The sequence below is a fragment of the Lynx rufus genome, unplaced genomic scaffold (genome assembly GCF_022079265.1).
Source record: "Lynx rufus isolate CCGP_SWC_20201006 ecotype Redwood Valley unplaced genomic scaffold, mLynRuf1.p SCAF_2, whole genome shotgun sequence".
Lineage (NCBI taxonomy): Eukaryota > Metazoa > Chordata > Mammalia > Carnivora > Felidae > Lynx > Lynx rufus.
In genome coordinates this window covers 222251646-222279643 of record NW_025814834.1, presented here as the reverse complement: position 1 = coordinate 222279643, position 27998 = coordinate 222251646, and the positions used below count along the sequence as shown (strand labels likewise).

Here is a 27998-nt window from a genome sequence, read left to right as displayed (position 1 = left end):
AGGACAAAGCAAAGGCAGCAGCATCTATTTATTGGACGATTGCAGGTTCTCTCCTAGTGAGACAGAGTGCACGGCTTCATTCAGGTTATCTGCACATTCCAGCAAGTCTGGGGGGCACAGGGGAGGAACCACAATGAGAGCCACAAATGTACGGGGAAAATGTACTATAAACCGTTGTTTACATTTTTGGTTAAAGAAAGAAAACTTCCTAATTGACGTCCCACTCATAAGGAGAAGCGGGAAAGAAAAGAATTTGGTTTAATCTGGTGTCTGTGTATCTTCTCATTTTGTATGTACAGTTCATTGGGCACTGCTGCTGTCCGCCAGCAGAATACCTTAAAGTAAAAACAGGTATCAGGGAGGAAAAGTATTAACAAAACGAAGCTCAGAAAGTCGGCTTCAGGAGGGCGGGCGGCTCAGTAGAAGCAGACCGTGTGCAGGAAGGCTCGGCCGCTCTTCTCCTCGAATTCCTGTAGCAGCTCGTCGATCTCGTTCTCCATGTCCTCTGTGTGCTGAATCTGGGGGGAGGCACAGGCCGCCTGAGCGGGTGCGGAGGTGGGCGATGGCCCCGGGAGTGGGGGGCGGGGGGTTGCCGCGCACCCAGCCGCCCGTGCCCCGACCCGGTGCTGACCTGTGCTCTGGAGACTCGCTGGCACCCACCCCCGCGGGGGCCTGAGGACAGAGGGTTCGGGCAGTCCCCGGCCTCCGCCTGCTGTAGCCCACCCGGGAAGGGGCCGGGCTCTGACCGCAGGAGGCCTGCCCACTGATGTCCCAAGTACACCGACTGGGGACCTTCGCCGCCTCCGCTGTCCCCATTCCGTAAAGGCTCGGTCACTTGCCCAAAGCCAGCCCGTGCTCTGCATCGGTGGCGTCACGTGCAGGGCAGGGTGTTGGGACATCTGTGGCGTCCCCTCCCCCCCCCGGCTGCCACTATGGTCCCTCCCAGTTGTGACAGCCAGAGCTGTTAGCAGAGAAGGCCAGACGTCCCCTGGTGGAGACCCTTCCTGGAAGAAATAGGTGCTGCTGGCGGACAGCCCCAGGGTGGCCCGGGGCCGGCGCGGGCCGCACAGTGGCCGAGGCCGCTCACCGGCCCAAGCCTCGGCCTGTAAGCAGCGCCTCTCCGACATGAAGAGACCCCCTGTAGCTCGCCTCTCGTCGGGTGACCCGAACGGAAAGCGCACGCGCAGCTTCTGGGCCACGCGCTCCCCTTCAGCCCTTTGTCTTGCACGATGGCCGTGCTGGGAACAGAGGCTGGCCGTGTGGAACAAGACACCAGGGCCTGGGCCCTCACAGCAAAACAGTCCGGGCCTGCCTGTCTCTGGCTTCTTGGTTAAGCCACTTGTTTCCCTCATTTCGGCCACTCCTAGCCAGCTGACCTCAACGCAGAGCTTGCGGGCAGAGGACAGGACGAGGCGCATGGGTCTCTGCTTGGGTCAGTCCTTTTGTCACATCTGAGAGGGAAGGTCTTGCTCTGAGCACAGCTGCACAGTGGCTGCAAAAGTCCCTGGGGTTTTCCACTCAAGGGAGGTTTGCCCAGGGCCACTCGGGCAGGCCAAGGACTGACAGGTCCTGAGGGTCAAGAGAGGAGGACCCACCGCGTCCACAGAGCTCTGACGGCACCTCTGAGGGCCCCAGGCTCCCTTCGACGTCAGCCAGGTTTCGGCAGACGGGTCTTGGTGGGCACGCACGGCCATCTCCGCGGAAGCCGGACGTGGAGCAGGGCACCGCGCCTCCATCAACCCAACGAGAGGCACAGAGGCAAGTTCTTAAGCCAGAGCCATGTGGTTGATCCACAGATCTGTGGGCGCCTCTGCACCTACTTTAACATTTGAAAATAACCCGAACGTGAATCCGAATCACGTGGTAGCCACTTTCCTGGTAAAACCCGTGTGTCGGGAGAAGGTGGCCCTGGTCAAGTCCCTCTGGCAGAGACTGCTCCTTGGGGCCCTGGGTCAGGCAGACCTGGACTCCTGGGCCAGAGCAGGGGACAGGAGGGCACAGGGTACTCACACACTGGCACAGCTCGCAGATGAGGAACGCCCCCAGCGTGGCCTCTTCGTGGTTATCCTGGATGTCCACGTTGATCACGTGCACCGGCTGGCAGGTCTCCTGCTCTCTGGAGTTCAGATCTAACAGGGACGAGACACAGCGGTCAGGGGCTTCAGAACCAGAGTGCGAGGGGGCCGACGCGCTCCCTGCCTCCGGCCTCTGGGTAACAAGCCAGGCCCGAGCACTTGCGCGCCAGACGTGGTGCGACTCGAGGAGACCCGGCGACGGTCATCCTCAACGAGCTGGCCACGTGGTCCCACTCGCCGAGCACCAGGCCCCTGGTTCCTCTGCTTCGCACGTGCTCGTCATGCGCCCAAAAGACTTAAAACCCGCACGATGCTGTCAGCCAACGCACAGGTGGGTCTGCTCTGACGAACGTGGCCACCCGAAGGCCACCCCCTCCCACCCCCACCTCCACCCTCGGCCTGCAGGCTGGGGGCCGAGGAGGAGGGAGGGCCCCCTCCTCCCCACCGCGGCCTTGACCGCCCTCCCCTGCCCACAGGAGCCACAGGAACCCCGCGCCACGCCCTGGGCCGGGAAGCGCGAGCCGTGCGCAGGGCAGCCTGGCCGTCTGGGGACCGGCTCTGCTTCACAGCCGGGGGGCCCCCGAGGCCGTGACGGGCAGACGGCCAGCAGGTGTGCGGGGCGCGCCCAGCCTGCATCCTTACCCTCCACCACCTGGTCGTACACCCTCTCTTCGCAGGTGAGGATCAGATCGAACAGGTCTCTGCAGTTCTGGAACCTTTCTGGCCGGGGCTTGATTCTCTTGTTTCTGTCCAACATATGTAAAATGCCGTTCTGCGTATAGCTAAGCGCCGGAGTCAAGGAACCTTAAAGACTTGTAGTAAAGCTGGGAGCGCCTACAGCCCAGCCCAGCACCTCAGCGTCTGCAACAGCAGAGCTGCTGGACCCCTTCCTGGCAGGTGCATCAGAGCCACGGAGGGGCTGAGGCCGTTTTAGGGTGGACCAGGCCAGTCCCTGGAGTCCTGCGGAAGACAAGCCGGGCGGGGGACGCGCTTGCCCTACACCCGGCAGCCCTTCAGACCAACCTTTTCTAGAGAGCAGAGACCTAGTGTCTACAACCTGCTTTTTGACTCATCCCCCGGCAACTCTGCAATCACTCACACTGAGCACAAGCCCTTCAGCAAAGACAAAGCCAGTCCCAGGTCTGGCTCAGTTGCAGCAGTTTAAAAAAAAAAAAAGAAAAAAGTCTGGAAACCCACCAGAGAAAGGGAAGCATGGAGGAGGCTGGGGGGTGGGGTGGGGGAGGGGGGAAGCAGGGGACCAACTGAAAATAGAAGGTGGCCCAGGCCCCGCAGGAGGGGCAAGCACCTCACATGGGACCCTCCAGACAGGGCCACACCCGACCCAACCCAGTGACCACAGGGATAGGGTTCACCACCTCAAAAGACAGGGACAAAGTCCCCAAAGACGAGGTCCATGGTTATCACTAAAGGGCATTCCAGACAGCTGGGAATAAGCATCTTTAATTCTGTTTACGAGACAGATTAGCTGCTGGAGGACTTCTGAGTGATACAGTTTAGGGCTCCCCCAGATTTTAAGTTAGGGCAATTTAATCTCCTATTACTCAAAATACATTTCCTACCTCTTTGGATAGTGGAAAGAGCTTCTAGAACATCTGTGAGTGGCCCGTGTCGAGTTTTACATTGAAAAGACACCCGTCAGCTGCCGGGCCGCCGAACCCCCGTGTGCGCCCCTGGGCTGGGCCCGCAGCCCCTCCTGCCCCCCCAGCCAGCTGTGCTGCCACTCGGAGGCCTTTCAGCACCCGGCCCTTCATACGCTTGGCACCGAAGTCCAGCGTAAAGAAACGGCTTCGGGAAGGCCCACCCGCTGGTGCAGGGCGGACGGAGGCGGCTCAGGCGACCGGGGCGGCCCGTGGTCTCGCTCCCCCGCACCCCTGCCGGCAGGGTGAAGACCACAGCGCCCGACCGTGTCCTGTGTGTCCTCAGACACACACCTGTCTCGGGCGAGGCCGAGGCTTGAGGCTCCCAGCCCCTGGGGACAGGTGGCCACCAGGCGCTCAGGGAAGGCCCCTCATTGGGGCCTGCGGCACTAAGGCCTCGTGAAACCGTTCCTCCTTTACTTCAGCCTCAATTACTTACGGAGAAGAGGAACAGATGAAATGATTCCTGTAAGGAGAAAAATGCCTCGTTCAGGGATTAAACCCTAACCTTCATTAGTGTCCAAGGGAAGAGTGACGGTGGCCTTTCTGGACCGTTTCCTGGCAAACACCAGAGATGCAAGGCCGGGTTGGGCACGAGCCTCTGAAGACTGACCACAAACCCACCTGCTTCTCCAAGTCACAGTGGCCTGGGACAGGGACAGGGACAGGATGTGGAGGAGCAGAGAGAGGCCCCGCTGAAAAACTTATCTGGGCACAGCGAGGCCAAAGCAGAGGTCAGCAGAGGGCCCTGCTTCTGGAAGGAGGCAGCACCGTCAGACCCCCCACGACACACAGTTCTCCTGTGGCTGGCAGCGACGGGGGCCCGGAAGCGGCCACCAGCTTAGTAAGGGGCCGGCCAACTCCCAGAGGCAGGAAGGCATCTCCAGGGATGGGACAGCAGCAGGCCAGAGTCTCACCCTCAGAAGGGACGAGCTCCCTTGTCCAGCTGGGAAACAGGTTCCCGGGGGGGTGGGGACATGGGACGTGGCATGCGGGCTGCCACTCTCCCCAGCACCCTGACCGGAAGCGCCCTGGGATAAACGGGGAGGCTCCTAATGAAGCTTCCGCCTCCAAGTGAACCCCGAGATCTTTCCAGAAGGCCAAGTTGCTGGGGATGAAGCCGGTTATGCCCTCTCGCTCTTGTGGCACAATGTGGACCCGCAGCGAGGTTCCCACCTGCCGAGCAGCATGGTGTGACCCGAGGAGCCACCGCGCACTCCCGGCTGACGGCCTTGTCGCCTCACTCCTGGCCTTCAGAAGGCAGTTGTCTTCACCGCTCTCACCTGCAACAGGTGAAGGCAGCAGGTTCCCCGCACCCCCTGGCTTCCCCCGGGGAAGGACCTGGTGTTCTGGTCACATCACAGGAAGTACAAAAGGAAGGGTCGTCTTCAAACACTCTGGGGTCTCAACTAGCAGACGACTTAGACCTCGCCAGCACCAGCGCATAGCACGTGCTCTTTCAAAGCTGTCATGTAAATCTCAGCATGCAGGCCAAACGAGACTCAGGGGAAGCCCATGGGATACAGGATGGGAGACTGTCCCCAGAAAGAGAGCAAGGCAATGAGAGAAGGAACGGGGAAGCCACGATAACTCGTCTTCTCTGCAAAGTTGAAATGCGCACGGCAAAACACTGCAGAGACCACACCAAGACCGGCAGGAGCCCCGGGGGCCTGGGGCCAGCTTTGCCTCAAGGGGCCGCCCTTTGAGGGATCTAGGCTCTCCCTGAGAGCAGAGCCACAGGCTCTCGTTCTGATTCAAAGCAACTTTTCCAATGCTAGGTTTAACCTAAAGAGGTTTAGCGGAACTCTTTTCTCTCTCCAGTGATTTCCCAAAGACGAGGGCTTCCACAGCCATTTTGTGGACGTGTACCCTGGGCCCCCCGAGTTAGACCCTCACAGCCCCAGGGGAAGCACAACTTGATGTCCCGTGAGGAGAGTGAGGGAGGGGATGGAGGGAGCCAGGGACTGCCACAGAGCAAGGCCTGTGCCCCTTGGAGCACCTGCGGAACCTTGGCTCAGAGAGGTTTCCATGAAGGACGGACGGAAGGCGGAGGTTTACGCTAAAGACAAGTGACAGGAGACGAGCCATCTGCAGAGCTCGCACAGGAAAGGCGCCGCAGGAGCACGAGGGCCTGACGCTCGTTCACCAAGGCCACGGACTTCCCAGGGGAGCCTCACGCTCCACACCCTCGCCAGGCTGCCACGAGGCACCAGCGTCCCTGCTCCCCAGCCAAACAGAGGCTCTTGCCAAGGACGGGGAAGCACAGCCCAAGCCTCGTTTCCCCACAAATGTCACCAACCAAACGTAATCAAGACAAACCCCGGTGAGAGGCGGGGCATGCTGGCCCCAGAGCGCCCGTGGATCCCAGAGGCTAGCAACCAGGCCAAGTCAGAACCTTCACCTTGGGGCAGGGTGGGGGGGTGGGGGGGGGCGGGGCCTGGGCCAGTTGACCCAGGCAGGGGTGCAGTGGGCTCCCCTTCCACCCCCCCGTGGGGGTTAGCACACCCCAGGCGGCTGGATCAGGCCCTGGTTCCACTGCTCAGGCTGTGTTAACAGAGGATGCCCCGCTGAGACGATGGGTGACCAGACCCCTGTCAACACCTGCTCTGGTCCCCAACACTACCATACTTAGTTCAGGTCTTTCCACTTGCTGGCCTTGGATGTAAACCCAAACCCTCCATAGTTAAGGCTCCCCAAGCGTGGGCCACACCCAGAGAACCTGCTCATCTTTTTAAACCCTGCATCTAGGGTTGATTATATGCAAACATAAGATACGGAGCAAGAATTTTCAAGTGGGGACCCAAGTCCCCTCTGGGGAAAGACCCTCAAAGGGAGCTCAGCTCAGAAATGCCCAAGCACCGCACCCCCCCCCACCCCCCGCCGCGGGGTCTGGGCCACCACAGGTGCTCAGCATGGGGGTGGGTGATGGTGAGGAAAAGGCCCACCGCCTGGCTGAGCCCAGGTCCATGCTCCCAAGCAGGAAGACAGCCAGCCATGCCCCAGGAGAGGACTGGGGCTTCTGAAAACCCCCTGAAAGGCACGGGGACAGAGCACAGTGTTAAAGTCAGCAGGGCCATGCTTCCAGGAAGCCCAGGGTAATATCCCGACCCCAAATCCACCACGAGGGACAACTCCCTGGCCCAGGAAGTTAGAACTCCCAGTCGTCAGCCCTCCTCTCTGCTGCTCTCAAGAACCCCCTGGGCACCCCTCCTACCCCTGGGGACTTTCCTTTGGAGTGTGTGACCTGTCAGAAGTGGGGAGAGGCGTCCGGGCGCCCCCACCGTGCAGCTGGAGCCTCTCAGGTGCCTGCTCCCCTCAACGCACCTAGGGAACAGGCAGGGAATGAGCCTCCCCACCCATCTCAGAGAGCATTCAAGAGCTCAGTTCAAATTCAGGATTATGTGGTGGCATTTCTGCCTTCAACTTCAAATCAGCACCAACTGAGGCCTGTGGCCAGCGAGGTCTCGCATTTGCTGAATGCACGGGCTGGTGCCCTCCCTGCCCCGGGAGCCACAGTGACGTGGCTGTCGGCCTCACACACCCAGGGCCAGACGCCGCAGGGTTTCCCTGGATCCTAGATAACATTAGAACAAAACCTCCAGGGTTTAGTTTAAGGCCTCATTCAAAACACAAACCCAAGAGCGGCTGGCCTGCGGAGGAAGCAGGTCAGGAGCACTTCTGTCTCTGTGGGGAGCCCTCAGGGTAACTTAATGTTCAATGACCACGTCCACAAACAGAATGCTGAGCACCGGGTCCTGCAGACACACAGGTGGCAACGGGGGGCTGTACACACAGCACCCCCCAGAGAACACAGCTCCCAAGAACCCACCAGGAGAGGTCACTGGCACTGTTCTTAGGAACAAGTGTTACTTACGTGAAAGATAAAGAAAACGAGAACAGGCCTCTGGGGTAGCACGTTCTGAGTGCGGGGACCAGAGGCCTCCCGGGAGGCCCAACCTGCAACCCCACAGTGCAAATGCGCTAAGTGGGGACACGGGACAGCAGGGCACACGGCAGGTGCACCAAAGCGGAGGCGCCCACCACGAGGCTCAGAATCCCACAGCCGCGGCAGGGTCGCCCTTGCTGGGTTCAACCAGAAGAGTGCGTGGAGAGACCTGCGTCAGTAGTCACACTGAGTGTGCCAGCCGCGGAGACATTTACACCCGGCTCCCGGGGCACACGAGTCAGAGCGTCCCTGAGTACAGCCGGCACCTGCCAGGCGAGCTCACCCGGCACACACGGGCCGCCGCAGCCCAGGGGCACCAATGGCCTCCCCACAACTCACTGGGGAAGTTTCCAGTTCGGGGGGGGGGGGGTGATGCGGCTCACATCCTGTTGGTTTACTCAGCGCAGAAGGATGCCGTCGGAACTACCCTGGCACTCGGCTTCTGGAGCGGCTGCCGCCCCACACCTGGCCTCGGCGGCCCTGCACAAAGAGGCAGCAGACACTACGGAGGGAAGGGTTACAGCCGCTCGTTTCTTCAAAGGAAACACCCGCTTTAAAGGGGGCTTACAAAATGCAGCCCTGGCATGACAATTCTTCCATCCTGCGGGCCACGCCACCTCCTCAGAAACCTGGAGGTGGGGGCAGTGAGGTCACTGACCGCCCCCCCCCAGGCTGCTCCCGGCTTTAGCGAATGCGTGGGCCTCACCCCTGGCCACCTAGAGTCGGCTTCAAGTGAACAGACGACAAAGGTCCACCATAACACGTTGTCCAGCATGATTAAACTTTAGCGCTTCGTAGAAGGCTTTTACGTAATAAAGAGATGACGGGGGCGCCTAGGTCAGTCAGTTGAGCGTCCAACTCTTGGTTTCAGCTCAGGTCATGATCTCACAGTTCGTCAGATCAAGCCCTACGTCAGGCTCTGCACTGCCAGCACGGAGCCTGCTTGGGATTCCCTCTCTGGCCCTCCCTGCTTGCCTTCTCTCTCTCTGTCTCAATAAATACACAGGAAAGACGAGACGAGACGAGAAGAGACCACTTGTCCAAACAGGTTAAACCACCACATCCACTTAAATTTGAGGAAGTTCAGAAAACAAATTTAAATAATTTGGCCAGATAAATAAAATTACAGTGGGAAAAATTGTGAGTGTGTGTGTTTTAACAGTAGGCTCCAAGCCCTACGAGGGGCTGGACCCTGCGACCCGAGATGGAGTCACATGCTCCACTGACCAAGCCGGCCAGGCACAGACACATACCTACCCCCAGCTGCTTAATTTTATACAAATTTCAACCTCAACGCAAAAAGCTGAGCCCTAGGATGGAGCATTTTAGTGAAAATTAACTTACTTTCTGAACCTTTTTTAGGAAAAAGTTTTAAAATTATGAATTAGACTATCATCACGTCTAGTTTACATAAATGGTTCCAAACTGGACTAAATCCCAGGTGGGCCGTGGAGACAGGAGGGCTGAGCCCAGCAGCATGAACAGCAGACACCCTGCTCTCTGGGCCGCCTGCATTGACCACCTACATCCGTGACACGCGGGGCTTTGCCATCAGAAGGCAGCGTCCCACAGGCTGAGCAAGGGCTGTTACTCTCGACGGCCGACACCTCTGTGAATGAGTACAAGGAGAAGTAAAACGATCCCTCTTCCTCACTGAAACTCTAGTTATTTAGTGAGCTAAGAAAAAAATAGTTGAGGGTGGCTGGGTGGCTCAGTCGGTTGCGCGTCCGACTTGGGCTCAGATAACGAGCTCACGGTTTGGGAGTTCAGGCCCCGCGTTGGGCTTGCCGCAGGCAGTGCAGAGCCCGGATTCGCTCTCTCCCTCTCTCAAAGACAAACATAAAAAAACAAAAAACAAAAAACAAAACCTTAAAAAAACCCCTTGTTTTATCACAAAATTTAAGAATCTCAGAAGAAAAAAGCCCAAAGCAGGAACAGGACACGATGAGTAGACAAAGCCCACGGCGGTCACCAAGCTGAAACCGCCCCCACCCCCGTTGAGCACTCAGCTTCTACAGCGTCGAAACGTCTGCCGAGGGAGGAGGCCAGTGTTCACTGCACAGCCGCGCACCTGCCCCCAGCAGGGCTCCTCGTGGGGATCGAGAGCAGCCGGGTCCACAGGCCTCGAAGAAAACAGCCAGCGGGGAAAACAGCCGTGGCCACGGGAGAGCCGACGGCGAGGTTCACCGCCAGCGGAGAAGCAAGCTGTGCAGAGGCCTCTGGAGAGAAAGGCCTCACTGAGCGTCCCCCGCCAACTGGGACGCGCCCAGAACTGCACGCAACAAGGCCCGGTGGGGATGCTTTTCCCGGACTTGGAAATCTTACTCTGGAGGGTAACGGTGATGCCCAGCAAGCTCGGAGCGAGGCCGGGACAGGGACGCATCGGGGAAAGGCGGACAGGATTCCAAAGCTTCCAGGTGACCTGCAATCCAGGGGGCCATCCTGGCAGAACACGCCGCTCAGACCTGCTCAGAGGCGGGGGCAGGGAGCAGGCCCTCCTCGCGGGTGCTGATGGCAGCTGCTGCCTGCCCTTCAGGATGTGTCCTCAGAGCCACCCTGATGTAGTCCCTTGTTTTAGAGGCCACACGCCCACTGGGAGCCCCTCTTGGACAGAGGGCCCGGGCATCTGCCGACGACAGCTTGGGCAGCCGGAAGACCCAGTGGGGCCTCAGGCCCTGCGTGTGCACGAGCTCCCCTGCCGCACAGCTCCAGCTAGTGGTCAGTACCAAGGTGGGCGCCGCTGGACCAGTGTCTGCACTCGGGGCTCCCTCAGGGGGCACTCCACCCCCAAGGCTGGTGGGAAAGCCAGACTGATGCCGCAGGGACCCCCGGGACCCCAGACCCCCGTCTGCTGCTCAGCCCAGCTGTCTCCCTGGAGCCCTCCCTGACCCCGCACTTCCTCCTGGTCAAGGCCCGGGCAGGCTCCCCAGCCCGGGGAAGAGGCCCATTCCCATGTGCCCACCCGGCCCCCGCCCCCCCATCCGAGCCCGTGGTGGCTCACCTGGATTCCCACTGTCCAGCACTGGCTACGTGCCACGGGCCACACCATCTCGGAGTTTCGATTCAGGGGAGAAAGGCCAAAGGGAACCACACGGAGGAATCACGGAGCACGCCAAGTGCTACCAAGCTGAGGACTAAGAGGAAAGGCCCCAGGAGAGGAGCACACGTGGGAACCCAGACCACCCCTCGCCCACCGGATACAGGAGACACCCCGAGCCCACGTTCTCAGGGCAAAGCACTGAAGCAGCACGGAAGCAACGGGTTTCCTGTGGCTGCTCCTTAGGCAGCAGGTTATCAGGCTGAGTGGGACACGGAGGCCTCCCTGGGCCCCCGGGGTCTGGTCCGCACGGGCCTCAGAGCGACCTACCGCACCTGGAGGTTCTGTCCCCCTTCCTCCCCATCCTGTGCGGAGAAAAGCCAGCCGGAGAGGGTGCGCCCAGTGCTTTGGGGGAAAGGGCAGGTTTGGGGCGTCTTCAAAAGCATTCAAACACCTGTCAGCCGTCAGAGGGAGGACTGAGAACGGTGGGCAGGGGAGCCTCTGCCAGAGCCCTCTCCACGCTTCGGGGAGAGGGAGAAAGGTAAGCTTTAAGCACGGGGTCTTCGGGAAGGGCCGTAGGGAGCACTGGGACCCTGGGACCATACTCAGAACCACCACATCAAAAGCTTTTGAGTCGGGACTTCTTTCACGTGAAGAAATTCAACTCGGAAATCAGAGCGGTTTTTCCAGAGCATACAGGCTGCACAAATGAGAACCTGGCAACCCCCGGAAGAAATGTCAAAGTCAGCTCCCGAGCCACCAGCATCCAACCTAACTGCTGCCCCAACACGAGGCTCGGCGGCCAGTTCAGGCCCGTCTACAATGTCCTCGGACCACCCTTGGGTTTATACGCCCGGCATCAGCAAATCACCTCCCGCAGGCTGGGGAGACCAGGCCTGCCCCCAGCCCTGGGTGAGCTCCGGAAGCAGCGGGCGAGGTCAGTGTTGGCTCTGTCATGCCCAGACACGCAAGCGACCCCTGGCAGCTACCCCAGCCGAGGTGGCACACACTCTCCGACACGGTGGTGGCTGTTCCGGCTCCTCATCTGTAAACTTCAAGCACGAGTGCTTTTCTAAGACCTGAAAGCTTAGATACCGGCAACGCTACATCAGAGTTTCTCTAGAAATCAGTGTTTGGCTTAAGTAGACGTTTGTTAAACAAACACTGTTTTCAAAAGCTACTTAAAAACTACTTTAAAGGGCTGCCAACCGACCAGCATGAAATGAGACAAGGTGCAACGCAGCAGAAGCGGAGAGAGCCTCGGCGCGCCTCGAGCGCAGCGAGCCAGGGGGCAGCCAGGGACCAGCAGCCAGGCGAGCGCGCTCATCCGACAGCGGAGCCGGGCCCGGGGCAGGCACGAGAAAGCTCTGGCTGGAGCTGCGGGAACCGTTCCCGCGACGGGACCGGCAGGCGGGCACCCCCCTCCTCCCCACCGGGCTCAGCTCAGCTGGACACAAGAGCCTGAGGAGACCCAGACCACAAGCTTCCGGAAAAGGGGAGAGGCCCTGTCACACAGGAACAGGGCCTCAGGGAGGACAGACCCCCTCTTGAGCTCCCGTGTCCACCGACCTCGGACCCAAGACAGGGGTCAGGAGGCTGTGGGGATTTACGATCTTAGAGATCATTTTTATTTTCGCCTTTCACCCCAAGACAAGTACACAGTAAAGAACGGGCTGTACGGTGGCCTCTGGAACCACATGGGGGGGGCGGTGAGGGGTGCTCCCCGCAGGCAAATATTCAAGTATAACTCGGGACCCTCCAAGAACTTAACTACTAACAGTCCGCTTCTGACCAGAAGCCTCACTGGGAACACAGTCAATTAACACATATTTTGTATGTATCATATACTGTATTCTTAGAACAAAGGAGCTAGAGAAAAATTTAAGAAAATCACAAGGCAGAGAAAATACACTTACAGCACCGTACTGTATTTATCGAGAAAAATCTGCGCACCAGTGGACCTGGGCAATTTCAACTCATGCTGTTTGGGGTCGACTGTACACATGAATTAACCCAAGGCCTAAAAGACCGTGCAAATGAGGATGAAAAGGAACAAATGGTTAAAAAAAAGCTAACCCCAGAAGGTAATTACAAAAGATGGAGAAAAATGAGAAGAATATGGCGGATCCAGGATCCAGGAAGTGATAGTTCCATTTGCATTTCAAATCCATGTTTAGGGGGCAACTGGTCTCCAGTTAAAAATGTCATTGACTATATTTAGAGCCACACACTGACTTGCTTTTAAAGACAAGTGATTTTAAGTGATTTTGTAGTTCACAAAGCATGTAGCTACTCAAAGGTTTTAAACAGGCACTAATCTGAACGCACAAAACTCTCAGGCCCGAGGAGGACACTGCAGCCCTCCCCTCCACTGGGTCCAGTGATCTGCTATTGTCGCAGAAGTTACTTCCGGTTCAGGAAAGGTGCTCCAGGCAGGCCCAGGGCTCTTCACCCCCCCCCCCCCCCAAGGAAATGCCGTGGAGGCAAGTGCGAGCCGAGCCTCCAAGCCTGCCCCACTCCAGCCCTGGAGCCGTGCTCAAGCCCACAGGGCGAAAACCTAACTTTAAAGCTGCTCCATATTCAAAATAACTCCAGGGCAAAGGAAGACAAAACTTAAGGTTAAAAGAGGGAAAAAAAAAATCCTGTCTAAAAATGGACAGTTGGATACAGGCCCCACGAGCCTCGAGGACATGCTGAGGGGCGGAGCCTGTTACAAAAGGGCACAAGGCCCAGGACTCCACTTGGACGAAGCGTCTGGACAGAAGGTAGCCGGTGGGTGCCAGGGGCGGGGGACGCTGGCGGGGGGGGGGGGGGGTGAAAACGGTCCACGATCACCGCGGTGATGGTTGCCCGGCCCCATGAAGTACACGAAGGCCCACAAGACCGTGAGCTTCGTGTGCTGCATGGATTCTCTGACCACAAAACTCTTCTGTAAACTTGACTCCCAGTACTAGTGGTAGATAATTCCCACAGGAAACTGGTGACCAGACCAGTCCAGCTTTATGGACTAGTTTAGGGTTAGCTGAACAAGGTCTGTATCCCACCTCACGCCCCTGCCCTGCTGCACCTCCCACGGCAGGTCCTACAGGGACAGTAGACCAGGGCTTGGCCGCTCAAGCATCACCGGGAGCCACAGGCAAGAGGCCCCCAACCCCTCGAGGCCCACCCCGCTCAGAGAAAACCACCTACCTATAAAGTGCTTTCACACTAGCAGGCCTGCCGGCCAAAACTTAGCGAGAGCCCCGCGCTCAGCACCGCGTCCTGACTCTGCCTCAGGAGTGCCGTGCACGCACACCCATAGGGCGCCCGACCCGTGCCACTGGGCCACTCGGCCTCACCTCCCAGCTCTGCTCACCATGTGCCATTTTTCTCCTGTCCAGTCATTCTCTCCCTTGAAAATTCGAGCATGTACTGAATGTGGTGTTTTATCTGTGGGTTACATCCTAAAATACCTTCCAGCTCTCCACAGCAGGTTCTAACCGTCACTTCCCTAAGAGCCCTGGCAGTCTAGGCTACAGATCTGGCTTTTTAGCTCTTATCTGCGCACAAAAGCCAATGGGGGAAGCAACCAAAGGGGCAGGCCCCCTGCAGCTGGATGTGCCCCGTTACCGGCCAAGTATCCCCTCCCGTGTTATCAGGGCACCTCCCAAGCCCGGTGTCTGTCCCCAACACACAGCTGATCCTCCGCCATCGCCTCCTTCCCTGTTCCCTTCATGCACGAAGAATGATGCCCCCGTCCTGAGTCTTGCCAGTGTCCACGGGGAACCCCTGGAACACGTGTCCCTCCTTTACTGGCCAAGGGCTGTACTTGGGCGAGCTAACCAAGTACAACCCCCCTTCCTAAAGGACAGAGATCCCACCCAAGAGAAGTGACTAATAAATCGACAAAGGTGTCCCTCCCAGAGCCTCACGAGGGGCAATCAAAAAGGGAGGTCTGTGAAGATGACCTTCCCACGCAGGGTCTCAGGAGGCAAATAGCGCAGTGACACTTGGAACAGCCACGTCCCTCCCAGCCACACCCTCCCCACAATGCAGCAAAGGCACACACGTGTGGCTGTCTCCTGGACTGGATGCTTTGTGGAGAGACTGTGCCTCTGTACAAAGTCAGCCTACAAAGGAGATTCTGAATTCTGAGCAGCTGCTCTCTGCTCTTTCGTTCAGAACTGCCAGGACATCACATCAACCCTCCTACTCCAAACCCTCTCATTCTGGTCTTTTTAAAATGTGGTTACATGCTGCCTGTTCCTAGAAACAGGGGGATCATGGTCAACTCCGTGGTCAGAAGGCCTAATCTGTAATGATTAAGGGAGTACGAACAAATAAACATTCTCTGATTCCATTTCCCTCGTGAACAGAAGAGTTTTAGAGATGAATGGTGCCAGCTGAAGAGTAATCTTCAAAAACAGAGTCTCAAGATAAGCCTAACGACACATGGAGAGTTTATAACAAGCTACAAAAAGGTTTTTGACTTAAGGTCAAAGGTTTTTCCAGGGTAAAGGGGCTGTGGTCAACACTTCTCTGCAAGACTTAAGACCAGCTCTCAACGCAAGGGAGAAGTTCAGGGAGAAAGCCTTTCTGAGATGCTGCTCTCGGTGAGCCAGGGCCCAGCCTTCTTTCTTGGCCCAAGGACACAAGCAGAGCACGTCACTGCAATGCAGGGACCGGGGCACAGCTCACTGGAAATCCTCGGGGTCTCTTCCCAGAGCAGGCTCTGGGCTTCTGAGAAAGGGGGCACGCAGGACTTCCCAGGAAGACGCTGGGTCCACTGCACCACGTGTCCTGGACTCCTGGGAGCGGTGCGTCACAGGTGACCCACCATCCACAGCGACTCACAGACAGCCCCACGTGCCAGGCTATGGCACTGTGGCCTCAGTGCCCTCTGAGAACGTTCTCATCGTAGGTGAGGAAGGAGAGCATAGGGGGCAGACGGAATAACCGTCAGGGTCCAGTTTTACACTTTGCTAGAATGACACGTGGAGCCACACTCCAGCTAACCGATTAATCTACAGATTTACAAAAAAAAACATTTATAGTTTATTAAAAATTGTAAGAGCACCAACACGAAGACAAAGTTCTCCGTCTGGTGTTTATATTCCTTGCACTTGGGACATGTCTGGGCTCCATCCTGAAAACTATAAATCACTCACCGTAACAAGGCAGGCCCCGAAGTTTTAAAGCAGCACAGGGTGATCGTGAAGCGCCCTGGGCAAAAGCCAGGCAACAATGATCTTAACCACTGCACAGCCGGAGGTCACGTTCATAAAAACCTATTTAAAAAATACCTTTTCTTTCACACGAGTCTTAAGTAGCAGATCCTGTCTGTTTTGCCTCTTCTTGGGATGAAATAAAGTTCTCTCAGATTATTTGCTTCTGACATGCTTCCCTCGGTAGCAAACCTGGCCCTCCTACTAATCTGACCCTGTGGCAACGTGGCAGAGATGTGTGAAGCGGCCTGTCTACATACGCATCAGTGCACACCGCGCTCACACGTGCGCGCACACACGCACACCCACGCACACGCCTACCTACCTGCAGAGGACAGCGGTGGGCAGCCCTGCAGTGAGAAAAGCAACTTAATTCTGTGGTTTCCGCTTTCCTCACCTAAGCTGTTCTGCTTAATGTTAAATCGGAACTTTCCTCGACTCTGTCAAGGTGCGCTCCACGCTTCCATCTGCACACCCTACGTGTCCGCTTCTGCACCGCGTGTGGGGTGACTCCACACACCCCACGGAGGCGGCCACTACGTGCCCACCTCACGGACGCCCCTAAACCGGAGGTCAGAGTGACGTACACGTCACAGATTACACCTGCCAGAGACCAGCACATGGGGTTTGTAAAGGGGCAGCCCACTGGGATACAGTTCTTTGTCCTTCCTAAGGAGATCATTGTACATCTGGTCGTATGTAGTTTTGAAATCATAAACATTTGGCTTGTCCGGTGCTGGTCCTGGGAGCTTCACGTGGGTTCCTGTTCCAAAGGACCGGACACTGAATCCCCGTTTGCTGAAAGACACAGAAGGAGAGAAAGAATCACAGTTGGATTAAGACACAAACCTCTCAAACTAAGGGATATGACATGGGAAACAGAGTGACTGCTGATGCTACAGAACACGCTTTTACATCTGTAACTTTTGGCATCGCATGCACAAACTGTCAGCAATCCTGCAGCATACTGCGCGAATCTGGACGAAGCCCACCCGGACGGAAGACAGAGGGTCTCAACCCAGTTACAAGGTGGCGTCTGAGCACCACAGCTGTATACCACGTCCCTCTAGAAACTTTCTGACCCTCAGGGGCCTGCCAGACATGCAGGGTTAGAGAAGATTTCTTCTGGAACATTCCTGATGCCTGACCACTACCCTGACCTCTGTAGAGGGTTCAGGTTCACAGGACCTCTATCTCCTGACTCCTGAGAGGCTCCCATGGACTTAACAGCACACTCTACCACGGGGAGTGCCACGCGTCCCGTCCCCAGCATCTTGTGGTGTGGGGCTTGCCGGGAAACCAGAACCGAGAGCCCAGGGGCGGCCGGCAGCACCGTGTCGGCTGTGAGGGCCAAGAACAGATAGTCCCCGAGTGCTGGAGACTCTTGTAACCTGGATCAAAGATAAGGAAAGGGACGAGCATGTCTCCTAACCAACCGGGGGATGTACACGAAGCGCAGCCCCTGTGACAACCCACACGGGGACAGAGGTCCTCTCACAATAACCACCAGAGGTATGAGGGCCCACGACGCTCTGTCACCACTGATAACCACTCTCGGGTCTGTGGCGGTCATGTGCAAAAGTCAGTCGGCATAGAACTTGAAAGCTTCCAAACTCACGGTGAGTAAAAGTAAAAAGTTTAAGTAAAAGCGTCTCAATAAATGGGACTTCTCATCATAGTTGTCTATCTGTAAACCATAACCTTCTGCATCTGAAGGGACTCCCCCAGCTGCAGGCCTCGGGAGAGCACGTGTGTTTCCCACATCCTTCGCGCAAGCCCCGCCTGGCCAAGAAGGGTCTCAGGCTTTTCTAGAAGTTGGGCTATTCGACTATGTCTGGAGATATTTTTGTTTGTTTACAACTGGGAGGTGCTGCCGGTATCTAGGTAGCAGGGAGGCCGCTAAGCCTCCAACAGGGAACAGGACAGTCCTCCAGGCCAGAATGTCAACAAGGCCACGGCTGAGCATGCCCTGACGTAGAGGAGGAGACAGATAACCCAGAGGAGCAGGGCACAGGCATGAAAGTTACAGGAAGGAAACGGCTTCATCTGACTCGTCACAAGAGAAACGCATCAGACGAAGGACGGGGAGTGTGCTCAGGGGTCAGCGCCCTCCCACTGCCACGTCAGCGCCACGCAGCGAGGACGTGGTCCTTCTTGCTTGCCGCCGTGTCCCTGGCACCTACAGTACCCGACGGACGGTGAACGAACAGCAGTTTTACAAGGGAGAAAATCCTCAGACGGCGCTGCTGCAAGGACTTGTGAGCCTCCGGACAGGGCACCGACATCCGTCAAGCACAAACCGCCCACCCTCTCCAACGTACACACTTCCCTCTGGAAGTCCGTCCTGCGGGCTACGTGCACACATCTGCTAACGGCCCGCAGGACACTCCTCGCAACCCTGACGAGAACCAGCCCATGTCCCTCCACGCAGCGGGACACAACTGCCGCTGTGAAAAGGGTGAAGGGTGCCACCCACACAAAATCTGGTGCAACTGTTCACAGAAAAATCAAAGAGTGGAAATATGTCCAACTGTGGTGGCACAGGGGCCTGGGAGGGGCTGTGTCCCCAAGGGAAGAGAAGCCTCAACAGCCGGTACCTACTCGGGGCATCGAGTTGGAACAGGGGTGGCCTGGGTGGCTCTGTCGGTTAAGTGTCTGACTTCAGCTCAGGTCACGATCTCAAGGTCATGAGTTCAAGCCCCGCATCAGGCTCTGTGCTGACAGCCTGGAGCCTGCTTCACATTCTGTGTCTCCCTCTCTCTCTGCCCCTCCCCCACTCACACTCCGTCTCTCACCTCACCCGAGTCCTGCGACTTTGGCAAGGGTGGAGTCACCTGCCTGCGTCCTTAGAAGTCCAGTCCGAGCTGTGCAAGCAGGCCCCCAGGACATCACCCACGACAGAGAACACGATGATCAGCAAACCAAGGCCCACGCGTACCTGAACCGTTAAAACCCTAAAGACAACCAACATTTCTGACACTTAACCACAACACACCCTGTGCTGTGACCAGAGAGTGACCGGCACGGACACACAGACACCTCTACTCGTGTGCCCTGAGGAGGTACACGCAGACCGTCTTCACCCCAAATCCGAACCCGATTCCTCGCTAGTTCAGATCACGTACGATCAAGTACTTCCTGCCAGATCACCGACACGCCCACGATGAAGGTCACCTCAACAGCCGACAGGGACAAGCTGCTACCCAGGCGCCAGCCACCTGCTGATCTCCGAGCAAGGAAGGTCCATGGGCACCTGCTTCCGTGCGGGTCCCATTCCCCTTAAGAGGGTCCTGAGCGAGCAGGTCGTGGCCACAGAGCCCTGGAGGGCACACAGCGGTGAGCCCGAATCTGTCAGGAACTGCCCGCAACAAGCAGCCTGCTGTTTTAGCACGGAGCCACTTCCCCCGAAGTGTCCTCAGGATGCCCCAGCGGCTTAGAGCCTGATGCAAGGTGGAAAATGCACATCACTGAAGGAAAGAGGGAGGGATTCCTGAGACCAACCCTGGCCAGTGGCATAACCCCCCTTGTTGGTGTGCGAACCCATGCCAAGCCTCAAGTCTCCTGTGAGTCTACCCTGTGGCTCCTGGAAAGGCAGGCTCCCGGAAGCGTCGCAAGTATCCGGGATGCGGGTAAGCCAGCTCCACCGGCCCCTCACCAGTGTCCGGGGGCGCTGGGCCGCTCGCATCCCCAGCACCTGCTGGCCCGGGCACCGCAACTCTAGCCAGCGAGGGAAAGGACGGAGGTGTGCTGTGAGACCACATCAGCGACAGAAGCAAGACCCCCAAGGGCACAACTCAAGTCTCAAAAGATGGAAACCCACCACCACTTCCAATGGCAGGTTTATCATTCCATTTTGATGCAACAACGTTTCCTGGAGCTTACTGTGCACTGGGGACACAGCAGTGATGAAAACAGACCCAAATCTCTCTTCTCAGACGGTCAGGAGGTCAGGAGGCGGGCGGAGGGACGACAAAGCAGGTAAAACGGTCAGTGCGCAGCACAGACAGGCCGGCGAGAGGACAGCAGTGAAGAAAGCTGTGGGGCAGGAGCAGAGGGGATCGGGGAGAGCGGGAAGACAGGGCACCTCAAAGATCTTCACATCCTAGCCCGTGATGCAGAGACCCTGGACCGGACCCCAGGGTGCTCCAGGCAGGCCACCTGAAAGCTGCCCACTGAGCTCCCAGGAGGTTCCAACCAGAGACCCCTCGGTGCAGGGACTCACGTCCACCATCCTGCTGGGGCCGCCACCTGGCAGGCCCACCTATCTCTTCTACCCATCTTCCATCACAGGGGGGTTCGAGGTTTGAATGAGGTGTCCAAATGGAACATTTTCCACTTTTGTCTGTCCACAGCCGTGAAAGTAGATACCCTAGGCTTCCGAGGGGGTGACTGCAGGATCCCCAAAGGGCCAGGTGGGACTCTGAATGGAGGAAGCCAGCCCCCACTGGGAACAGCCTGGGGCCCATCCTCCCCACCCTCCCCGACTTTCCGAAATGGCAATCCAGCGTATTTTGAAACAAAACGAAATGCGGCTCGGTCTTCCCCCAGCAGAATGTTCCCAAGTGGCAAAAAGACTAATTGGCAACAGAAGCTCCCTTTCTTCTCAGCTGATGCAAGTGACAGAGCAGCCCATCTTGTGCTGTGACAACACTGCGGTGTGACAATGACCTTACATAAGAGAACTGAACGCTATAAAAACATTCCTGACAACCAAGAAGCTTCGTCTCAAGGACCAACTATTTTGCATGTTAAACTACCCTTTATCAAATGTCTTCCCAAGTATCAAAAAACCTATCACAAAGAACCTATCAAAGAAAATGTTAAATTTTGGGAAACGAATTGTTTCAATTACCATCCCATGGCTAAAGGTAAAATAATGATGTTAAAATGAATACCAAAAAGGATCATAAGCTAACATCCAAGTTTTCTACAGTATGGTTATTAATCTAATTTCAAGCATTACTGTGGCTACGACTGGAACCCTAGACCCACCGCCAACCCTCTGAAGGCACACCCTGTGTCTAAGTAGGGCGCGAGGCACGCACGGGCCCAGGTCACCTTCACGCAGGCACATCACTCACTGCTCACCGGCCCGACGTCTGGTATGTGATGACCTCATACGTACAGAACACAAATCAACTGCTCACAAGCATCGCACCTGAATGCCTGCCTGCCGTGTCACAGCGCGACGACTGCAAGATGAGCTCTTCTGGAACGTTAACACTCCAGGAAGGTTCGTCATCGTCTGCTACACGTTGGCTGAAAACACATTCCGGTAAATATTTTCTAGGGTTTACACCTTACTCTTACCGTCCCACAAGGTCATCGACAAAACCGAACGGCTAAGCGTGAGATCACCGTGCCAGGCCTGCGACAAGTGAGCCATCACGTTTAGCCCCCCCATCAGCACCCCTTCTCGGGTGTTCCTCCCCCCGACTTCTCCTTTTCCTCAACCCCGGCTTCTGGCAGGCCACCCTGCTCTGCTGGTTCCTGTCAGCCTCTCGTGTCCCTGCCCACCCACGCCGCACAGTGCCAGCAGAGCTGACCCGCGAGACCCGGTACCTCAGATGGCCCAGCAACAGCTGACCACCGATGTGCTGCTTTCCTGCTCCAACACTAACTGGCCCTAAACAAGAATGTGTTCCTCATAGATGGGAGCCTGCTGAACCACTCCCCGCTCTGGGCTCCTCCTGTTTTCATCTATAAAAGACTGAAGATGATCCTTGATGCAGGGAAGAATATTTTAGCTCTTAGAGTGGTTACCATGCTTGGTCTACCCTGTTCTGAACCCATGTTCGTATTCAAACAAAAATCTATGTTCCTCCATCACCCTCACTTCAGTTCTGCCTCCTGAAGACAAAAAACAACGCAGTCCCTTAAAATCTATGAAGGCACATGTGTTCCCCTGGAGGCACCTCCCTCTTTAAGTTCGTTTATTTATTTTGAGAGAGAACATGTGCACGTAAGTAGGTGGGGGGCTGGTGTGGGGAGAGAATCCCAAGCAGGTTCCACGCAGAGCCCCACACAGGGCTCAATCCCACGAACCATGAGATCACGACCTGGGCTGAAATCCAGAGTCAGACTGAACCAACTGAGCCACCAGGCGCCCCATCCTCTGCCATAAAGATGTGATTTCAAATCCTCTCACCTTCCCAAATGGTTTCCATTCCAGTGTGCTCAGAACCAAAATATCAAAAGATACAGCCAGAGAGGCTGCATAGCTGACTATCCCCCCCCGGTAAAGGACAAGAGACTACTGGAAATGAGGATTTAGCACAACTGGGTGTGCTGTTATGGTATAAACACAGGCAGCCTGAGACTGGTCCCATCTGGGAGAGGATGTCTAATTGCCCCTGTCCCAGGGTGGCCGGAGGCCCACATGACCCAGTCATGACACGAAGACTTGACTGCCTCACCCCAAATCGGAAAACCACAGGACCTCAGCCAATTCCATTGTCCTCCCCTCAGCCGGGACCCCTCTTCAGCCCACGATTTTCCCATCTAGAGTCTTGGTTTATACCCAGAGGCCCTCGTGTCCAAATCCCTGCTGTCACTCGTGAGCCAGGGCTTCCTGCGCTGGGTTCCATCTCCTCACCTGTATTAAGTGTGGACCTCCTAATGGTTACGAGGATGAAATCAAATGGCATACAGAAAGCGCTTGGCAGAGAGGAGCTCAAGAGATTGACCCCCACCTGGTTTCCTTCACATCTGCAGCCTCTCTGCTCATCCTCCCCAAATCACACTGCCTTTGACTAAAAGCAAATTGAGAACTCAGTTCAGCAATATATAAGTCTATCCTTAAAATCTGTTTTGAATGGCTACCATCAGAGAGCTTCCTAAAAATCAACATGGCCCTTAGGGTGCCTGGGTGGCTCAGTTGGTGAAGTGTCGGACTCTTGGTTTCGGCTTAGGTCACGATCTCACGGTTTGTGAGTCTGAGCCCCGCGTCACGCTCTGTGCCAACAATGAGCTGTCTGCTTGGCATTTCTCTCCCTCTCTGCTCCTCCCTGGCTTGCACTCACGTACATGCGCTCGTGCTCTCTGAAAAAATAAACAGACGAAAATTTTAAAAAATCAACATGGCCACTGACATCTAGGAGACTGTTTGGAACAAAAAATAAATTAATTGACCCCAAAGGGCAATCTCAATCTACAGTGTACAAAGAACAGAAGCCTCTGTGGAAACACTCCTAAACACCTAAAGTGCTCCCAGGACTGGTATCTGAAACAAGTTAGTCTCCAAGGATCAAAAATGATCACCCCAGGGAACACTGTGACTAAAAATGCCAACATTTATTACCACTAATATTTAAGCTGTCAAAAATAGTCAAAACTGATTTTCAAAAGGGCAAAAATAAAGAATAAAATAAAATAGGGTTTCACTAAAAAAACTACCTACTGTGCAGGTTCAATTCACTGCATTCCTTCTGATACTATGCCGTCTCAGGTGGCTGTAACCGAGCTGCAGTTTTCCTTTCTCACTTATCACGCCATTTTCCTAGGCTTTCACAAACGCCCTCTTTATAGGCCCTGACGTTCATAAGCTCTAAGGCGGTAACAAAACCACCACATCCATTTCTTAAAGATGCTTTTAAAACCTGTAAATAATCCAAATAGAAAACCACAAATAATTGTCAAAAGTGAAAATGGCATGAAAAGTTGGTTCATCTCAATAGCAATTTTAAAACCAAAGGAAGGGGGAGATCCTCTTTTGCCCCAGCAGCATGAAAAAATGAAACACCCAAATTGAGAAACTGGGAATTCTCTAACAGGTACTTTTCTGGAAGACAGTCTGGCAAAATATATGAAAACGTACGATATGCCTATCTTTTGACTTAGCAATTCTATCCCTAGGAATTCATGCCAAGGAAATCAGAAAACTGTGCAAAGATATTCATACGGCACAAGGATGTTGACATTTTAAGACTGAAAGAAAACAGCCCCAGTGTCTCCTAATGAGGAACTGGCTACAAAATTAATTGCTACACAGAATTCCTCTGGATTACTGTGTCCTGATTTTGTAACCACTGCCATTACTCAATGTGAACAGAGGTATTCAAATTCAATACATCAAAACAAGAACCGAAATCAAACATTATGTGAGATTACCAAACAACATTTTAATCTCTTAGGCGTCTGTGCACACAGAAACTTCCAGAAGGTGGTACACGGAAAAGGTCCTTTGAGTCATCGCCATCGTCTCCATCTTCTCTGTATCTTTTACAAGGAGAACTTTGTTTGTACAAACACTACTTTCTAACAACAAAATACATTCCCCAAATGTAAGTATTTTAGACCCTAAAGATTCATGTCTAAATTAATGTCACATTCACATCAATAACACAGGTTACCTAAACTTACCTCCTTGTATCCTCATTCTGAATCTTTTTGAGTAAAATTTTAACAGTAAAACAGGTAAAAACACACATAATTCCTTCTTGGTGATTATTCGGAGGGGCTCTTCTGCACCCCCATTTCCAGGGGAAACAGGAGACGCAGTGCTGAGCCGCTACCGCCGCTTTGAACTAAACAAGGGCGCGCCGTCTTGTGATGACCGTCTCAGGGAAGTTATCAGACAGGCAAGACTTTTGGAACTGGTTTCATTAACAAAGTTGCTTTAGGTAACTAAAAAAACATTTTCCTTTTGTTACATTTCATCTCAACTTTGTTATGCAGATCACCGGCCAGAACCAGCAGAATGAGGTGGTCTCCAAATAATGCGTTCTTAGAACTCAGGACATTAAATTTTATTTTCCTTGAGGAATCTTCCAGGAATGTTAACCTTACATTCTTTTGCTCAAACTCACCAAACATTTAATGACTCTGAACTTAATTCTAGCACATTCCTGGTTTTAAAACAAGTTCGCGGGGGGCGCCTGGGTGGCACAGTCGGTTAAGCGTCCGACTTCAGCCAGGTCACGATCTTGCGGTCAGTGAGTTCGAGCCCCGCGTCGGGCTCTGGGCTGATGGCTCAGAGCCTGGAGCCTGTTTCCGATTCTGTGTCTCCCTCTCTCTCTGCCCCTCCCCCGTTCATGCTCTGTCTCTCTCTGTCCCAAAAATAAATAAACGTTGAAAAAAAAAATTTTTTTTTTAAATAAATAAATAAAAAATAAAACAAGTTCGCGGTTTTAAAGGTTGTAGCTTAAAAACCACCTTCACAATGAATTGTTAGGTTCAAAGCATCCCATGCTCTAACAAAAAACATTAAGCGAATACTGTGGGCTGTGTGGCATAGATTAGAAAAAATTAAACTTCTAATTAGCAGATCCTGGACACCTGACACTCCTACCTTCGTTAAGAAACGGGAGAAGGTGCAGGATATTCTAAGTTTTCCAAGTTACTGGGGAGAGTTAAAGTTGCACTGTGAGAACTGCGAGCAGGCACTGTTGTTATCCCTTGTGGAAACTTCCGGCAGAAAAGGCGGTTTCAACTTTGCTTTACTACCAAAGTTGACAATGTATACCAAACTTTAACTGTAATGTGAGAGATCAAGTTCACGTTTTAACAAGTGATTTTGAACGAAAAAAATTACCAAGCGGGAATAAACTTTTATTAAATACATACAACGCCACGATCACAAAAGAGAGTGCTGACACGTCGATTGCAAGCGCACAAAAAGCGAATTCACGTGGAGTGCAGAAATTACTGACTGGAGGCTTTGGGGAGAGGGGCATTTTTTGGCAGGAGACTCGAAAATGTAGTCAGGGGCAAAAATACAAATACATAAAATTTACAAAATAGGCGGGTTTTTCTTTTTTTAAGCCTTCCTTTATCCTGAGCTTACGTTGTGTACGTTTTCCAGATCTGATAAATGACGACACCCCCTGGAGACAGTCGTCAGGACACTACCATCTCCTAGACCCTCACCTGGACTTGGCACTTACCGCCCCACCGATGAAAATCTTACAGAAGATCGGCTATTTTCAGATGCACAAACATACGTGCAAAGTGGATGCAACAGCATCAAGCATCTGGGTTTACCGGGAGCTTGGAGGTTTGCGCGAACGGGAACCTCTGGGCTCAGAACCTGAATTCTCCCGCGACGCTAGGAACCCTGTGGGGGTACCGCGCGGACCAACGAGCCTCGTCGACTCCTCGCTGCGCTCGGCCCCGAAGCCAACGAGCCCGGCGCGGCCCACCCGGCGTCCTCCGGCGGCCGCCGCGCACCGCCTGCCCGGCCGCCGGCGTCGGGCCTGCGGGACCGGGGAATGGGGCCGCCGCCCAGCACGGGCCGGGAACCGGGGCCGGGACCGCCGCCGCCCAGCACAGGCAGGGCAGGGCGCGCGAGGCCGGAGAAACAGCCTGTCGGCCGGCATCGGACAGGGCGCGCTAGGCCAGGGCGGAGGCCCTAACTACCTGAGGATGTTGTGCGCCTCCATGCTCCGGTTCTGGTTGCTCGAGCACACCACCGCCACCCGCAGCGGCGACGACGGCATAGCGGCGGCCGCACCGACCGCGACGCGCCGGCTCCGAGACTCCCACCCAGCCGCGGAGCTTCCGCGCGAGCAAGATGGCGGCCGCGGCGCCCGGAAGTCATGACGCCAAGGCGGCGGCGCCGCGACGTAACGCGTCGAGACGCGCGGCGCGGGCGGGCGGGCGCGCGGCGCCCCCGCGGCGTTTCGCGCGGGCCCTCAGCGCCCGGCCAGGGGAGGAGGAGGCCCCGCCCCCGGGCGCCGGGCCTCCGGCGAGCGCTCCGCTGCTCCGGGCGTGTGCGGCCGCGGCCCTCGTCCCTCGCAGGGGCTGCCTTAGGGCCCCCCGGGAGCCTCGCGCTGGCGTCCTACGTCACAAAACCCCGCCGCCGTCGCCGGCAGTGTCGCCCCCGACGCCCCGAACGTCTCGCCGCCGTCGTCGTCGAGAGTGACGCGCCCGCCGCGACAGCGGCTGGGGTCGGTTGTGTGCGTTGTCCCCGGCCTGCCGGACCGCGGGCTCTCGCTCCTGCCGCCGGAGCCGTTACGCGCCCCCTAGACCCGCTCCGCGCGCACGCTGTCAGTCCCCAGTGCTCCAGGTCGCTTCTGTCGTGGGCCCCCGCCGCCTCTTCTGGAACCGCCTTGCGGCCCGGGGCGCGCGCAAGCGTCAGCGCACGGCTCTCCTCAAAACCCTTACAAGTTTAACATTTAGGTGAAGTTACGAAGCACTTGGGGAGAGGACCCGTGAAGGACCCGCGGGAGAGCAAGTTGACTAGGTCCTCGGGTCGGTTTGGAGGCACTGCGGGCTCGAGATTTAGGGTCACGGTGTAACAGACTAGGGAACCCCCTTTGTCATTCTCCAGCCCTGTCCACCGCCTGGATCCGGGTTTAGAGTGGACAGGGAGTTGGTGTTTTCTAGGGGAGCACGACAAAGGGGGGGGGGCAAGCGGAGGGCGATGCTCCCCCGTGGGAGCCGCACTGGGTAAGAGGAGGAATCAGGCCATGCAAGGGTGGCGGCAGTGGAGGGGCACTCTGTGCGTTGACTTGGAGATCCCCCTGGAGTGGAACAGCTGTGGTAGTGGGGTGCCTGGAGCTGTCGACGTGGGGGTGGCGGCTTTTTGAACTAGGTATTCGAAAGGCTAGGTGTGACCGTAGGCACGGTGGAAGAGAGGCTTCCTGTTGGAGAGGACGTGTGAAACCCAGAAGCCAGATGGTGAGGGACCACCGTCACCGATACTGAAGTATCCTATCCTTGCTCATGCTGTCTGCAGGGAAAACAAGCTGAGAACCCGGCCCCTAGACTCTCAGGACTGCTGGACACAGTTGGGGTGGGGGAGGACAGGGCAGACGGCAGCAAGGAAGCATTTACTTGGAAGAACTTGAGGGTTTGGGGTGCCTGGGTGGCTCAGTCGGTTAAGCATCTGACTTCGGCTCAGGTCATGATCTCGCGGTCCGTGAGTTCCAGTCCCGCGTCGGGCTCCGTGCTGACAGCTCGTAGCCTGCAGCCTGCTTCGAGTTCTGTGCCTCCCTCTCTCTCTGCCCCTCCCCTGCTCATGCTGTGTCTCTCTCCCCCTCTGTCTCTCTCTCTCTCAAAAATAAAATGGGTGGGGCGCCTGGGTGGCTCAGTCGGTGAAGCGTCAGACTTCGGCTCAGGTCATGATCTGGCAGTCCG

General features: G+C 55.9%; 1 protein-coding gene across 1 annotated transcript; it reads right to left on the bottom strand.

The window, feature by feature from the left end:
• Positions 1-13: 13 nt before the first annotated feature.
• SSU72 (SSU72 homolog, RNA polymerase II CTD phosphatase) lies at positions 14-26432 on the bottom strand. Its single transcript, XM_047083449.1, has 5 exons — positions 26277-26432; positions 16575-16718; positions 2718-2857; positions 2011-2129; positions 14-518 (listed from the first exon to the last, which is right to left on the bottom strand). Exons 1-5 carry the CDS (start codon positions 26354-26356, stop codon positions 417-419), a joined length of 585 nt encoding a protein of 194 aa, XP_046939405.1. The 5' UTR covers positions 26357-26432; the 3' UTR covers positions 14-416.
• Positions 26433-27998: the final 1566 nt, after the last annotated feature.

What these genes read in the sequence shown, in the direction of transcription:
- SSU72 (XM_047083449.1), bottom strand. Translation starts at nt 26,356, where the DNA reads ATGCCGTCGTCGCCGCTGCGGGTGGCGGTGGTGTGCTCGAGCAACCAG. An exon ending in CTTAGGAAGGACAAAGAACT is followed by an intron (nt 2,858 to 16,574) that starts GTATCCCAGTGG and finishes TCCGGCGCTTAG; the next exon opens with CTATACGCAGAACGGCATTT. An exon ending in TCTGCGAGCTGTGCCAGTGT is followed by an intron (nt 519 to 2,010) that starts GTGAGTACCCTG and finishes GCCTCCCCCCAG; the next exon opens with ATTCAGCACACAGAGGACAT.